Source organism: Opisthocomus hoazin, chromosome 14 (assembly GCF_030867145.1).
Source record: "Opisthocomus hoazin isolate bOpiHoa1 chromosome 14, bOpiHoa1.hap1, whole genome shotgun sequence".
Classification (NCBI taxonomy): Eukaryota; Metazoa; Chordata; class Aves; order Opisthocomiformes; family Opisthocomidae; genus Opisthocomus; species Opisthocomus hoazin.
The window spans coordinates 10,290,879-10,306,969 of record NC_134427.1 but is presented as its reverse complement, the minus strand read 5'-3'; the positions used below and the strand labels follow the sequence as shown (position 1 = coordinate 10,306,969).

The 16,091-nt window shown below is 47.4% G+C and overlaps 2 protein-coding genes across 4 annotated transcripts; one reads left to right on the top strand and one right to left on the bottom strand.

Annotated features, from left to right (window-relative positions):
* LOC104335741 (uncharacterized) lies at positions 1–1,263 on the bottom strand. Its single transcript, XM_009941510.2, has one exon. It carries the CDS (start codon positions 1,261–1,263, stop codon positions 1–3), a length of 1,263 nt encoding a protein of 420 aa, XP_009939812.2.
* A 9,483-nt stretch (positions 1,264–10,746) lies between these two features.
* AGTR2 (angiotensin II receptor type 2) lies at positions 10,747–15,097 on the top strand. 3 transcript variants are annotated; one of them, XM_075435437.1, is made up of 3 exons: positions 10,747–10,975; positions 11,671–11,803; positions 13,474–15,097. In XM_075435437.1, the coding sequence occupies exon 3, from the start codon at positions 13,548–13,550 to the stop codon at positions 14,664–14,666; it is 1,119 nt and encodes a 372-aa protein (XP_075291552.1). In that variant the 5' UTR covers positions 10,747–10,975; positions 11,671–11,803; positions 13,474–13,547; the 3' UTR covers positions 14,667–15,097. The 3 variants fall into 3 exon arrangements, with proteins under 3 accessions (XP_075291552.1, XP_075291551.1, XP_009939811.1); XM_075435436.1 differs by lacking the exon at positions 10,747–10,975 and adding an exon at positions 11,000–11,254; XM_009941509.2 differs by lacking the exon at positions 10,747–10,975 and having other exon boundaries at positions 11,277–11,803.
* The last annotated feature ends 994 nt before the right edge of the window (positions 15,098–16,091 follow it).

Sequence of the window (16,091 nt, the reverse complement as noted above, 5' to 3'; positions counted from 1 at the left end):
CTATCCCCTTGCAAAGTACCACGCGTGCCAGAGAAGTCCCAGCATGATGACCTTGCTGGGGAGAGCAGGGGGCCTGGGAGCCATGCTGGTACCGGCCACCCTGCACTTATCTTCCCTTGCCAGCTCAGGTGGCACCGTGCAGTCCATCAGGTCTCCTGGACGGGGGACACCAGGCGTTGTCATGTTGTGAGGGCCCAGGAAGGTGCAGCGCAGGCCTTCGATTGCTCCCCCGTGCGTTGCGGTCCACCGCCAGAACCAAAGCATCTTGCAGTCGCATTTCCAGGGGTTGTGGGATAAAAACACGTACTTCAGTTTTGGCAGTTCAGCGAACAAGTGGATGGGGAGGGAGCTGAGGTTGTTTTTGCTCAAGTGAAGGAAGTACAGCTTGTTTAAGTATGAGAAAGCAGAGTCTGAGATCGAGGAGATCTGGTTGTTGTTCAGGTACAAGTTTCTCAAATTCAGCAGATGTCGGAAGGTACAGTCGACAGCAGTGATTCTGTTGGCCTCAAGGTGCATGGTCTTGAGCTGGATCAACCCGTCGAAAAGCTGATTAGGCAAATCAGCGATGAAGTTGTGTCCTAAATTTAACATGCCCAGTCTGAGAAGCTTTGTAAAAGCGCCATTTTGAATGATCCATATCCGATTCTTCCTGAGATTCAGATCATACAGGGTCTCCAGATCCTTCAGAGAATCTCTGCCAATGGCTTCTATGTGGTTGCCCTCCAGTGACAATCTCGTGAGACTGGAGAGATTCCTAAAGGCTTGTGGGACATACCGCATGTTATTGGAGGCTAAATTGAGTCTTTCTAAAGAAGGTAGGTGGGAAAATAGAAGTGGGTGGATTTCAAAGATGTTGCAGTGGGACAAATCCAGGCTGATGAGGTTCAATAGTCCTCTGAAAGTGTTTGCGTGCAGGTAGGTGAGGCGTGAGTTCCTGCTGAGGTGCAGCTCTCGCAGCTTGTTGAGAGCGTGGAAGGTCCCTGGGGACAGGAAAGTCAGGTTGTTTCCATCAAGCCAGAGGCTGTGGAGGAAAGTCAGGTTTCTGAAGGTGTTGGTAGTGAGAATCCGCAAATAGTTATTTGAGAGATTTAGAGAGACGGTGGATGCTGCTATTTCTCCAGGGAGGGCTCTCAGTCCAGCTCTGTTACAGTGTATAATCTCTTCAGGTGCACATTTGCACATGCTTGGGCATGAATCAGAGACATTTAGACTCAGTCCAGCCTTTGCTGTACAAGTAAATGTGAATACAACAAAAAAGAACATGACCAGCCACAAGTCAGGCACCGCATCTAATACCTGAGGGATAGTAGAGAGTGAGGCAAGAAAAAGAGCAATTACCTGTGGGATAGGTGAACCGCAAGCATTGCAGGGTCGGTTGGGCTGTGCACAGTGAAAATAAATTAGCTGGCTCTTCCTGCTACAGACCTATGGTGATCAAGTCTTTAGACAGATAAAAGCCGATTAAGTGCCACCCTGCTGTAAAGAGCATTACTGAGAGGCAGGGAGATTTCTCAGCTGAGCATCACGCTCTGACATTGGTTTTTCCCACCTCCTGCCCTCTCCAAACAGCAGCAGGTAACAGACTTCCCTTGGGTTCTGTTTGGGAGAGGCTCCTGCTCCTAGGTCAGTCACCATTCTCAGGGTCTGCTTGGCAGTTTGCTAAAAAAGAACCTCTTTTTTGGGGGGGTGTTATGGGTTTGCGTGGCAAGGTTTTGGTAGCAGGGGGGCTGTAGGGGTGTCATCTGTGAGAAGCTGCGAGAAGCTTCCCCCGTGTCTGGTAGAGCCAGTGCCAGCTCGCTCTAAGACAGACCCGCTGCTGGCCAAGGCCAAGCCAATAAGTGATGGTGGTAGCACCTCTGTGATAACATATTTAAGAAAGGGAAGAAAAAACTCTGCAGGAGAAACAGCAGGGTAGAGAGAGAGGAGGGAGACTGTGTGAGAGAAACACCTCTGCAGACACCAAGGTCAGTGAAGAAGGGGGGGTGGGGGGGGAGATGCTCGAGATGCCCGAGCAGAGAGCCTTCCCTTGCAGGTCACGATGAAGAACATGGTGAGGCAGGTTGTTCCCCTGCAGCCCATGGAGGTCCGCGGTGGAGCAGATCCCCACCTATAGCCCGTGGAAGGGACCCCACACTGGAGCAGGGGGATGCCTGAAGGAAGCTGTGACCCTGTGGGGAGCCCCGCGCTGGAGCAGGCTCCTGCCAGGACCTGTGGACCCGTGGAGAGAGGAGCCCACGCCGGAGCAGGCTTGCTGGAAGGGCTTGTGACCCTGTGGGGACCCACGCTGGAGCAGCCTGTTCCTGAATGCCTGCACTCCACAGGAGGGACCCATACTGGCGCAGTTCATGAAGAGCTGTGGCCCATGGGAAGGACCCACATTGGAGAAGTTCGTGGAGAACTGTCTCCTCTGAGAGGGACCGCACGCTGGAGCAGGGGAAGAGTGTGAGGAGTCCTCCCAGTGAGAAGGAAGGAGCAGCAGAGACAACGTGTGATGAACTGACCGTAACCCCCATTCCCCGTCCGCCTACGCCGCTTGGGAGGAGGAGGTAAAGAAACAGGAGTGAAGCTGAGCCCAGGAAGAATGGAAGGGTAGGGGGAAGGTGTTTTAAGATCTGGATTTATTTCTCACTATCCTCCTTTGATTTGATTGTTGATGAATTAAACTCGCTTTTCTCCCTGAGTTCAGACCTGGTTTGTCTGTGACAGTAATTGGTGAGTGATCTCTCCCTGTCCTTGTCTCAACCCTCGAGCCTTTCATCATATTCCCTCTCCCCTGCCCAGCTGAGGAGGGGGAGGGATAGAGCGGTTTTGGTGTGCACCTGGCATTTATCCAGGCCAAACCCAAACAGGGGGGAATTTTGTACTTGTCTCCAGTTAGGGCTTCAGCAAAGACAGCTGAGAGTGGCTCTGCTGTTCAGATGTGAGATGAGGGGCTCTCACTCTGATGTGGCTGCAGATGCCGGCAGATGCCCTTAGCTCAGGCAGTGATTCAGATGCTGAGGAAAGCGGAGCTGTGACTGAGCCCTGAGCCTGTCGATGGCTGTGGCTCCTCTGCACTAAAACTCCTATATCCAGAGTGCGAAAGAACAGTGCAGTCGCGGGGCTGATGGCTGATTGCACCCAGCAGCCAGGGGTCAGCAATCTGCAGGCTGATTATTTTGCTTGTGATGCCAAGAGGACTAGACTCAAGCCTGGCAGCAGATGTGTCAGTAGGGCAACCAGTGACACAGTTGCTGCTCCTGTTTTTTCTCACTCATTTGATTTTTGTTTTCTGCCTAGCTTCTTTCTGGAGTTCTCATGTTTTTGACATATTTAAATGATCTTATCTCAGTTGCCTCCCTACAGGTGCATTTCCCTGCTCTTAATTTCTTGATCTGTTTTAGCTTCCCCCCCTCCCATGTTTTACAGATTTGGCTTTCCTTTCTCTGCCCTGCTCTCCCAGCTCTGTCCAGATAGTGGCTAAAATCCCAGATATATGATATGCCCAACAGTAAGTGTAAATTAAACAAATTTGCAGATCTATTTTTTCTCTGCAGACACAGATTAGGTTTCCTGTGCTCTTAAAGCGCTGTGTTGGCTTCAGCTAGTTCTGTTTTCTTCTTCATTTTTTCAAGCAATAACCTCTCAAAGAATAGTTTCTCCTGGGAGCTTGGCTGGGATGGCTGTGTTGTGTAATGGAGACCATCTTCCAGCTGTAAACAACATCATTTATTTAGTTAGACAGGCTTTGCCGCAGTGTTACTGGGGGCCAAAATCTGGTTTTCACCCTGAGAGCAGCAGTGACAGCACCTTGCCAAGCGGCTTCTCCTGGGAGCCCTGGAGGAATGTGGAAATGTGCACTGCGCACCCCATCCAGCTACCCATGTCTGGGGCCATGCCGAAGGTTTTGGTGGGTGAATCTTTGTTTTCTGTATGCCTGGCTCAGCTGGGACTGCTCCTTCGAGGATATCACTTTGGAGGGGTATCCCACTGCTGGGGTCTCCACGGCTTCTCTTGCCTCCTGCTGTAGCACAGCTATGAATATCCATTGCTCCACAACTTTGCCTGTGCGTCCCTGTGAAGGACACAGGCTTCTGCTGGTCTCTGTGCAGGAGGAGTGAGCTGCTCTGTGTCTTCTAGGAATGGTCTCACCTCTAGCTGAAGTTTTGTAGCTCATGCTGAAGAAGCTGGATTTCTTTCTCTTGTGTCCTTTTTATTCTATACAGGCTTTATTTCTGGTTGTAATTCTAGAAATGGTGCCATGTTCTAGGCCTTATTTAAGCCCAGTTCGCTCTCTAATTCTCCTTGATTTCATATTGGAAATTTTCAGAGACCAAAAGCATGCAGCTCTTAGAGCTCATCATTGCCAGATGTTGCTTAACTGGACAAAAACATAGTGGTGAAACAGGACCACACAACTGCAGAATGTTTCCTTGCTTCAGAGCCTGCAGGCCCAAGGAAGCCCAGAAGTATCGAAATGACCAGATTTTTAGCCCTTGTTATGGATTTGGCAATTCCAGCTGCTCCCTGTAACAATTTCACAATGCACGGGGGGTGGCAGCTGCCTTGCCAGGATTTCGGCTGAGGCTGCTGCCTTGGCCACGTGTACAGATGGCAGCTCTGGTTGCAGCTGCCCTTGAGTGGAAGCAACGTAGCAGTGTACCGTCACTCAACACCGTGGAGAGCTAAACCTTTGCTGGGGGCTGAGTGTTGATTGAAGGTAATGATCCCAGCTATGTCCTGTGCGTGCTGCAGTGCCCAGCGCTCCTTTGTGAGAAGTGCTCAGCATTGCCTGTTCACCTTCATCTTCCTGAACATCATCACTGCAGTCAGCAGTAGCCAGCGTTGCTACTGCTTTGGATGCTGCAGAGACAAGGTAAAGACATGGTTCTTGAGAAGAACAACCACATGATATTTCTCTCTAGCTACCTTTTTAACAAATATTTATTTTAACAAATATTTTCCTGCTACGTTCAATTACGAGCATTCTTGGTTGAACTTTGGGTTGTCTTTTCCAGGTTCAGCTCTTTGTGCTCCGCATGCGGGGATTTTGGTTGCCTCACTCTGTCTGCTGGGAAGGTTTTCTGGAGTGCATCATGTGTCTTGGCCGAAGCAGCTCATCCTTCCGGCTTTAATGGAAAGGCTGAGCCACTGCAAGTCGTCTGTTAAAAAGTATTCCACTCATTGCATGACCACAATTGTGTTCTGTCTTTTCTTCAGTCACTGATTTATCTGACATTTGGGATTTATAGCCCAGAACACCCACTTCAGAAATTGTTTGTAGCTGATGTCAAGAGCCTTGCCTAATACTGCAGATTTGAAGGAGCTGTGTTCTCTTTACAGAACCAAAGTTTGATACCAGCAGTCCAAACATCTACTTTGGGATGGTCTTGCTGGTCTACTGAGTTAAAGGAGGAAGGTTTGCTTTCTTTAAACTTTCTGGTGGGCAAGGGTGGGGTGAGCAGAATCACTTAATAGCTTTGTTGATTAAACAGAGGGTTAAATAAGTTGGGATACCCGAGTGTCAAGAATATTTTGATTTCCCCAAAGGTTTATCTAGCTGGTGAACTTTCTTTCATGTGTGTCTCAGCACTTTTGGTACAGAAGAGAAATTCCTGACAAAAACACTTAATAAGTGGCAAGTGATGCTTGCAGTGAGTATAGTTCAAAACAGTGAAGGAAGGAAAATTTTTATTTTTAAAGAATCTCTGGAAAGAGACCCCTCTGTGTACTCTGTAGCTCTGTAAATCTGGCCACAGAGTCCTAGCTCTTCCTAAAAATTCCCTTTGAGACCCTAAAAAGAAACGTGAAGTATGCTCCCATGTTCTTTGAATGTCGGGTTATATACACATATATTAATAGTAATAAAGCAGAAGTTAGACAGGAGGGAGCTCTCTGTCACAAGCAGTGGGCATCAATGTCTTGACTTCTGCTTCTCATCACAGCAACTGGTCTGGGAGAAGCAAGCAGGAGAAAACGACCTGTGATGAAAAATTGTTCTTTATGAAAGCTGAAAGTGGGTTCCCATTGTGATCAGACTGAGCAGATCTCAGTTGCTGAACTGCTGGGCTTTGGCCATAGCTGCGTCAGCGGGATTCAGGCTCTGTGCCAATTGTGGGCAAGCCCTGGTGCCTGGTGGTTTATCTTTGTCTGGGGCCATGGCTCGAAGCTGTGCAGCTCTCGGGAACGGAGCTCTGGCCATGTGCCGTGACGTTCCCCCTGAGCGCGGGCAGCTGTGCCAGGGCGCATGTGCCCCCGCTGCCTTTAATAGCAACGGGTGCAGCACGTTTCCAAAGTCACTTAAGTGCTTGTTTTCTTTACTACTTTTAGTAACTTGTAAAATTCTTACAGCTGATTATTTGAACGAACAATGTCATGGTAGATAGTCTTGGTCTTGGCAGCGCTGTCGGCTGGACACAAACATCTCATAAAAGAAATTATTTGGAAAAGTTTTTTGCATGCTGGAGGTGGAAGGGGTGTCCCTCTTTCCTCCAAACTGCCTCTGTCACACTCTACATGCTGAACTGCTTCAAGAACTGACTTCTTCCAGTGGATTAATAGGAGCAGATCTCTCTGATACCATGCTCTGATGGGTCCTGGCTGGATGGCCCTTGTGTTCACTGCTGTGCTGCTGCAAAGTGGGTAAGCAGAGATTTCTCCAGGCCTGCTCGGTCCTTCCACGTGAAATCCTGGCTCCAGGAGGAAAAGCAGAACACTGACCAAGGTCTCCCCTTTAAATATGCTAGTAGTTCTGCCTCCTGGCCAAAACACTGGGTTTGCAGACACCCACTGTCAGAACTGATCATGCCTCAGAGGTCTGTGAGACAGCGTTAAGACCCAGCATGACAAGGCAAGAACCTCGGATGCTGGGTGTGAGCAGGACTGGCTGCCTCAGCCATCAATTTTCAACTGGTCGCTGCTCACAACTGCACTCCTCCTTAAGACCCCAGAAAGGATGTGAGAAAGCCGCCTTCTGTGCAAGAGTGCTCTGGGGCTTGGGAAGGACGAGGTGGATACTCCAATCTTACTTGCAAGACCGAGCAATTAATCCCTAAAGAAACCCTTAAACAAACAAATGCGGGAAGGAGGAATGCATATAAAAGTTCATGGAGTGCTGGAGGAACCCAGCTGCAGGCAGGATGGTTTCGGGGTGTGTATGTGCAAAAAGCCTGTTGTTCAGCACGATGCAAATGCGCCATCCAGCACGATGGCAATCATCGTTCCCGCAGCAGTGTGTGGGTGCTGGGTCTCCAGCTCCTGCCACCAGCCCAGGGACCAGGGAGTCAGGGCATCCTGCTGTAAGTCAGTACCAAAGGGGTCAGGGCTATACTGACCTACATTGGGCTATGCATTCTGCGGAGGGCATTTATGAGAGATTCCCCGCTCCCCCCCCCCGCCCCTTTGCTTTCTCCAAAAGGATCAAATCAAGGTCATGAATACATTCCATGGATCCCACATTGTTTTGAGGATTTGGCAAGCTGGCAAGGTTTAACCTCAAGAGCTGGCTCTGACAGTCTGCTGGCATGGTCGAATACGCTGCCATTAGGAATGTTGCATTCCTGACAGCAGCACTTCCCTACAAAAACCAAGACCTAGGACTTGGGGTACGTGTGCCTTTTTTTTTTTCTTTCTAATTTTCACAATTGATGAGAAATTGCTATTTGAATTTTGTGTGTGTGTGGCTTTGAAAGTTATTTTTGTTTTGTTTTTTGGGAGGTTTGATTTGGGTTGGCTTTTTTTTAAACACTTCTAGTGACCTCTTTAGGTGTATGGGCTTGAGGATAGAAAAGTAAACCTGAGTGCTGTGTGTGAACACGCAGCAAAATTTCTTGCTTCTTTTGAATTGTGGTTTTTTTTTTCTTGGTATAAAACACATGCATAAAATCCTTCCCCAAATACATGCCCCAGGAAGCAGCAACTCCTCACCATTTAACACCAAACAGGTCATCTTGTGGTGAAAACTCCCAGGTTTTGTAACTTTGCAACCAGATGAACAGTAAAAAGCCCAGACACTCTGCCCCTGTGCTGAGCTCTGTGCTAGGCTCTGATGCTGGTGTGCTGGGTTTACCAACTGGCTGTGCGTCATGGTTTAACCTGGCGTCCTGCAGCCAAGCACCGGACAGCTGCTCGCTCCCCCCTCCCCTTCCCCTGCAGTGGGATGGGGAGGAGAATGGACGGGAGGGGAAACTCATGGGTTGAGATAAAGAGATGAAATACGACTACTACTAATAGTAATGAACATGCAAAACAAGCTATACACAATACAATTTTCCTCACCACCGGATGACCGATTCACAGCCAGTCCCCGAGCAGAGACTGCTCTCGTGGATTTCACGGAACTTCTGAAAAAAAGACTGAACTCATGGAAAAGTTCAAACTCTTGGAAAAAGAGGATTCCTACCCCCCAACCAAGCCCATTTATAAACTGAATGTGATGTCTATGGTATAGAATATTTCCCTTGCCTGGCTGTGCTCCTGCTCATCTCCTGCACACCTGCTCAGTAGCTCAATATTGGAAACTAAAAAAAGTCCTAATTTCTTAGCAGCAACTAAAAATGTCAGTGTTATCAACATGCTTCCTCCACTAGATCCAAAACACAGCAACTACTGGGAGGAAAATTAACTCTGTCCCAGCTGAAGGCAGGACACTGTGGGAGCTGGACAAACATGTCCCGCAAGCTGAAGGGGCGTTAGCTCAGCTGCAGCACTACATGGCACAAGGTTGGCTTGTGCATGGACAGCGTGGGCGTCCGCATCGGGTGTACCTTCTGTTTCCCAGCCATTCATGTACGGGCGATGCTCAGAAATAGGGTGAGGAAGAAAGAAATAGTGGGGAAAATAGAAGAGGGAGGGAGATTGTACATTGGCTAAGTGGAGCTTTGGAGTGAGAACTTGGGATCACATAAGGAATGGGATACATTGGGGAGGAAGATGGGAGCAGGACTTGGCAAATGGCAGCCCGAGGTATGACCCCCAGTGCACCAGGTGCAGCAGGCCCTTCTCTCATCTACTAAGAGTTATGAACCCAGCACAAAATTTCAAACAATTTTGGAGGTAGAACAGAATAGACACAGTCAGTATCTGTGAGGATCAAAAGTGCATCTGGAAAGGAAAATGTTATATTTAAATCTAAACAATTTGTGTTTGTTATCTTTGCAAAATAAACATTCTCATGCATTTGACTTTTTCCCCTGCTTACAAAGTGTGCTGGATGTTTGATGAAGGATGGAGCAAAATCTTTCACCGGTTGTTTGTGTGCAAAGCAACTAGCAGCAAGAATTCCTGGCTGAGGGTGTCCTGTCACATACTGTTAGTAAAAAATTGAATGAAAATGGGTCACAGTGAGTGCTAACATCTCAGGTCACTCACCTGAGAGCCAGCAGTCCTCCGGACCTGAGGCTGTATAGGTACAGGGGGGACTGGTGGCAAAAGGTGCGTGTCTTCTTCTTTGCAGTAGGACACACGACCTCTGTGCTTGCATATCCCAATTGGTCCTACTGACCTGCTTGCTGGATGTTTGGCTTAAAGCAAGGACAGAGTTCTTGCAGTGTCTCCAGAAGGTGCATTGCATTGTCTGTTTAATGCCTGTTGAACAAAACAAGTGGTAGTGGTTGTAGTATGTGGGAACTGAGTGCAATTCTTCACATTCAAGCTTTTTAGTTAAGTCTTGACTTTTTCAGCCCCCATGCTGTTATGGATTACTGTTTCCTTTACAGATTTCCTTTATATTTGTTGAGTAATGCAAATTTCAGTGGTTCCAGGGTGTCTCCCCTCCTCCACTGCCTTTTCCATGATAACCTCAAATGAGGGTGGGGAGGAATGAGTGGGAAAACGAAGAGGAAGGTGTGCCCCAAAGTTAAACTAAACATTTATGGAGTGTGAGTGTGTGCGTTGGGGAGGATGTGCTGACATGTGTGTTGCCTGACTCTGGCTGTGACATGCAGTACTCGAGCCTTTGGAACAGATCAGGTCTCCCATCCTGTGCAGTGATTTAGTATTACCCTCCCTCAAGACACCTGTGATGTTGGGGTCTATTTCTGTTTTATCTGCTCTCAGCGGGTCATTTCATTGAGCTATTTCAGCTTTCTTTCCTATCCAGTGTTTGCCCCAAGCACAGGCGCTGCGTGTGCTTGCAGTCTGACAGTCCTGTCCACTGACTGTCGTCATGTCTGTGAAGCAGTAAATCAGCTGCACTGCGATAAATAGAAATGCTGCGTGGGATTCCCCTGCTTTAAATAACCCACGGTCCTTTTGCACAGAAAATGCCAAGAGCTGGACTCTTAATATGAGGTAGATAAAGCCAAAAGCTGTCAAGGACTCCTCTCCATGCCTTGAGAAGTAGTGCTCTCCTCCAGGGGATGTGCGTTTGCTGATGAGCTTTTCCAGCACTCTCTGCAGCTCTTTCTGGGTCAAAGACACAGCTGGGCAGAAAAGTGAGCTTGTTCTCCACAGCCTGCTCAACACTCTGTTCCTCTGAATATGCTATTTTCCCTGTTTCGTCTCTCTTCTGGGTCGCCTCGATGTCAGCAGAGCTGGTTATCGAGCCTGCGATGCCAGTTGCCTCTGGTGTGCTGCACAGTCCCAGAGTAAGGGCAGGTACCAGGGTTCCCCCAAGCCGCTGCGGCTGGATACCCCTTGCTGCAAGGCTGCGCTGGTGTTCAAAGAACGGGATGAGCTTGTGCCCAGCCCCAGCTGATGATGGACAGCCAGCCAGCAGCACCTGGCTGGGGCGAAGGGACGTGTCACTGGCAGAGACTTCTGTAGTTGCTTTCCTTCTGGAACGTGCAGCCTTGCCTGGGAAGCACAGCACACGTGTCCCCAGCAGATGGGCTGCTGCTGTAGAGAAGATCACACTCAGAGTATCAGGGCAAAATGTTTACGGCTTACGGATGCTTACTTTGCCCCAGTACTCATCCTCCAGCAGCGCCCTTGGAGTTCCTTCCAGGGAGAGGAGGCTGGGGCCAGGCGGAGCATATGATGCAAGGAAGAAGCAGATGTAAAAACTCAGTTTTGTGTGAATGAGAAGTCAGCATGGGCACGCAACGTTGCCGAGCTGCTCACTTTGGTCGTGTGCTACCCCAGTGCAGCCTCAGAGCCAAGCCTGCTCTCTGCCATATGGGTTTCTCCTGCTGCCCTCCTCGGTTTGAGCAGCGTGCATGTTTTTACAAGGACTTGGCAGTGGCTTTCCCGTCCTATTAACTGGGAGACAGGATCAGCCCTCTTACACAGGCAGTGCTGGTGTGAATGCTGTGATATTTCTTCGCTTTCTGTCTCTGTGAGTCCACATTATGGTCAGCTCTGCCAGGACCAGCAGCCCCCTCCGCTCTCAAATGCGTTAGCAAGTGCTGGGGCTCCACAGAGAGCATGGGAGTCCCCCTGCCCTCAGAGATGCAGGAATCTTGCGGGGAGGCTCATGGGTGTTGCATGCACATCTGGGGGGCAGAAGTGGGTTGCACCTGGGTGTATCCTCCTGGCCCAAGAGCTGCAGTAGAAACCCGCAGACATATTTCTGCGAATTTCCTTTTTCTTTCTTGCCTGCTTTCTTTTTTTTTTTTTCGGTTGTCTGGTTCCTCGCTTCTGATTTACTGCATGTGCTCACGTGGCCTTGGAAAGGGGGGTTCTCAAACCATTTTGTTTCCAAATGGAAAAGAAGCTGGCGGGGGTTCACATTTCAGTTCTCGAGTTATGTAGGTTAAAGTCTCCCAGTGGGAAAACGGAAGATACGAGAGAGCAGATTGCTGGTGGTGATACTCGCTAGAAGGAAAACAGAAAAAAGGAGCATGTAATTCTAGAGCTACATCCAGACGAATGTGAGGTTTGAGAGGTATGTTTTCTGTCTGGTCTTAGAGCATAATTTCCATTGATTTGATTCAATTTGTGTTAAAATGACTCATTGTGTCATAAGTAATAGTAGGAATGACTAGTTTAGAAGCAGTTACAGAGGGGGGAGCATGTTTGTCAATGAAACTTTGTTCTCACTAATGTAGCTAAAATTAATTATGGTGTGGTTGCTCTATTAGGAGTAAGTCAGCTACATAACACTTTATAACTAGATCTAAGATTTCAGTTTCTGTAGGTTAAAGTGAGGGGTTTGAGACACAAGAGTTAAAGGTGAAATGGGGCTCCAAATCGTCTCCTGAGTCTTTGCCGTCCTCAAACAAAAAGCTTTCCTCTGGTTTAATGTTAGATGACAGAATGTGGGCTTGTGATCGAGTATTTGGGACTTTAAATACCAGCACTCTGCAGAAATGTGCATTAATATTCTCCTATTCAATTTTCATTGTTGCAACAATGTAATTAAAATTTAAATTTTGTCAGTATATTCAAAGCAACGTATTGCATAGTTTGCATTGAGCAAGTGATAAGCTATGGTACACTAAACTGTTAATACAGAAAAATACTTTTGAAACGATCAATTGCCTTCTGTTAAATGAAAGTTCTTTACCCAACTCTTTTGTCTTGTCTTGATCAAAATTTCTGTTGTTTTTAGGGCCCCCTGAGAATTCTTAAATGCCTGACTGGTTCCATAAGGACTTAATTAAAAAGGAATTATCACTTTCTATTATATAAAATACAATATTTAGGCATGATATCTACTTTATTGACTATAAAGTCTTAAAGTTTGAAAAATGTTCTGCTTAGAATGCAGACACAAGCTGTGGAACTGGAACAAAGACAGACCTGTCAATTAACTCTCCTGTTTTAGCTGTTTTGTAGCTGTGTTTTCCCCTACCAAAACCCAGTCCTGATCTTTCTAAATGAATGGCAAATACTACTAAATCCAGTGCCTTCAAGGACTGAGTACTTGACTGTCTATTGCTTGTATCTACATTGAAAATATTTCTTTTACTTTTCTGATTAAAAGCAGTCATGAGAGCAAGAGATGCAGATTTGCTTTGAAAAGGACTCTGCCAGTAAATGACATTTGGCAAAGACCCTTCAGTGTCTTTGTACCCAGCCTTGTGAATTAAAAACAGTCAAAGCTTGCTTTCCTAATAGCCTTGTTAAAAGGTTGCTTTCATGCCTGTGAAGTCCCACAGGACCCTTGGGTGTGAAGTACCTGATCCCCACTGGCAAGTTCTGCCTTTCTACACTATTTCAACTGCGCAGAATGCTGGAAATAGCATGAGAAAGCCGAGAAAGGGATCACAAGGAGCTTCGGTGCTGCCTTTGGTCACAGAAGTTTCTGAATATATCCAGCTCCTGAGTCAATAATCTTTCTGCTCTGCTGGCCACACAAAGCACCATCTGTAATCACAGACAAAACCCAGCTGCTCGCTTCTCTACCAGGGTAATTAAAAAGTGCAGTGACCTCCCTAGGGTTAATTGTGTCCTGTCAGTGGGACAGAGGAAAGGAGTCCAGCAGGGTTGCCTGGTATTTCAGTACTCAGCTCACTGACGTAATTTTAAATGATTTTTATTTTATTGTGACTGTGATGCTAGAGCTAAGACAGCTGCAGAGAGCGTGTCTAACAAGTGGTTTCTGATCTGCAGGTGAGCAATGTGACAGAAAAGTGCTGCTAGCACATGAATTTCCCGCAGAAAATCCCTCTTCCACCAGCATCAACATGCAGAGCAACTACTCCCTGGTCATCACCACCAGAGAAACTCTCCAAGACCTCTCTACAGCACTTACAAACTCATCGGCTGCATTGCACTTGTCCCGTCCCTGCCCACTTACCTCTTCAGATTATCGGTTTTCACTAATTCCAGCACTCTTCTCTGTGGTTTTTATTCTGGGGTTGGTTGGCAACAGCGTGGTGATTGTGGTCCTTTGTCGTCACCATGGCCCCAAAACAGTTGCTAATATCTACATTTTCAACCTGGCCATGGCAGATTTGCTGTGCCTTGCTACCCTTCCCTTCTGGGCTACCTACTACGCGCAGGGGTATGACTGGTTCTTTGGGTCTTTCATGTGCAAAGTCTCCAGTTCTGTCCTGTGTTTGAACATGTTTGCAAGTATATTTTTCATTACGTGCATGAGCATCGATCGATACCATGCTATCGTCCATCCTATTCGCTCTCAAAGAAGAACTCCAGAACAAGCTTATTTTATAGCCCTGGTTGTGTGGGGCCTTGCCTGTCTGTCCTCCCTCCCAACTTTTTATTTCCGTGACACTCACTACATTGAAAGCTTGGGGGTCAATGCTTGCATTATGGCCTTTCCTCATGAGAGTTATGCAAAATGGTCTGTGGCAACAGCCTTCCTAAAAAATGCACTTGGGTTCTTCATCCCCTTGACAGTGATCACCACGTGCTACATCTGGATCAGGAGACACTTGCTCAAAGCACAGGAGTTTGGGAAAAACAAGCAGAAGAGGGACAAAGTCCTAAAGCTGGTGGCTGCTGTTGTTGTGGCCTTCTTGATTTCCTGGCTCCCATTCCACATTTTAACGTTTGTGGATGCTTTGGCTCGTATGAACATCATCAACAACTGTGACGTGACGGGGATCATCGACAGAGCACTGCCGTTTGGTATCTGCATGGCATTCGCCAACAGCTGCATCAACCCTTTGCTGTACTGCTTTATTGGGAACCAGTTCCAGGAGAAGCTCCATCGGTTGTTTAAGCGACGAGTTCATCAGTTCAATAGCCATCAAGAGAGCTCTTCTTTGAGGAAAGGGAGCTGCTTCAGAGATGCTGAGACCCCCACGGGCGAGGAAGTGGGGCCCAAGTCCTTGCTGTAGGCGCTGGGTCATGATGTGGGGTGATGTCAGTGCGGCTGGCTGTCCCTGCAGCGGTGACATTCCTCTCTCCAGTTCCCTTCATTTTGTGGCCTTTCATTCACCAGCTGTTAGAAGAGGGATCTGTTTTTCTCATACACAGGGATTTATTCGTCCTTCCTTTCTGCAATGAGCACTCAAGTGTTACACAGAGGAAAGACTCTCACAAATAAATATATTGATGGCACTTAAAATACCAGCTTGTGCGTGGCTGAGATCAGGCGAGTGTTTAATGCAATACAAAAAGACAAAATATACTGAAGGACCATTGCACAATAGCTACAGTTCTGTAGGTGCTGATTATTATACCTTAAGCCGGTTTTCTAAAAGAGAGTCTCATTAGACAATATGTAAATAAAGCAGTGCAGATACTTCTGTACCTATCTGTAAGAAAATATTTTGATCTTCACTTTATGTATATTATTTTTTTAAAATATATGGTTCCAGATGACATATGTAAAATGCATCAAATATACCTCCTGCTTGCTTAAGCTTGGGATCCGGAGAGCAGGTGGAGACATGGTTCTGCAAGCTGCTGGAGGCAGGAGAGTATTCCTGGAGGAAAGTACAACCACAGGCATGTTTTTATACCTTTCTCATAGCAGGTAACAGGTTTGCAGGCCATATGGTCCTTTGCTTTGATTCAGTGTTGTCGCTTTTGACAGTAACGCCCTGGGAATTGAACATGCTACATCGCACTGTTACGTGGGCATGCTCAGTTCCACACACTGTTCAATAGCCCTCAGGGAAAGGACTTGCTGATTGTCTAGACTGTTTGCACTTTAAATGTCAATTACTACTGTAATTTTGGGGTACTGTGTACAGAAAGCCTAAGTAACTCTGTCTTGACACCCAGAAGCAAAACCATGGTGTGACTCCCATGACTTACCCTCTTCTCAATATGGGAGTTTACTCATTTGCAAATAAAAGAAGGGGAGGGTGGGACAGGAAGCATTTGACCAATACTGATTCTACTCTGAAGTTGCTTTTGGTAATTGTTTGTAATTTTCTTTTGCTGGGGAGATACTGGTCCTTTTGGACCCTTCAGAAAGGATCATGCTTGGTAGGCTCAATCTAAAAGGGATCTGTTAGCACCTTGCTCAATTGCCAGCAGGTTGTCCCCAGGCCAGGTGACTGAAAGATCATTAGCTTCAGGGCATTCTCTCTGGCAAGTAGCTCTTCAGGTTTGCATTGGCAGTTTTGGGTCCATGGGTCAGAAATTTCACCTGCCGGTTGGATAACCAGGAGTCTGACCTCCCTGGAAGACCCAGAACTGGCTGGTGCCTGGAAACCGTGAGAACCTGGTGCAGGAGCTATCCTTCTCTGTTAGGGTGGGGGTAATTTTCTTCACTGGTACCTGTGAAAATGGGGTTATGCAAGAAGTGTGCC

Bases quoted from the DNA above. Each gene is read 5' to 3' on its own strand.
- LOC104335741 (XM_009941510.2), bottom strand. From the start codon at position 1,263: ATGTTCTTTTTTGTTGTATTCACATTTACTTGTACAGCAAAGGCTGGA.
- AGTR2 (XM_075435437.1), top strand. From the start codon at position 13,548: ATGCAGAGCAACTACTCCCTGGTCATCACCACCAGAGAAACTCTCCAA.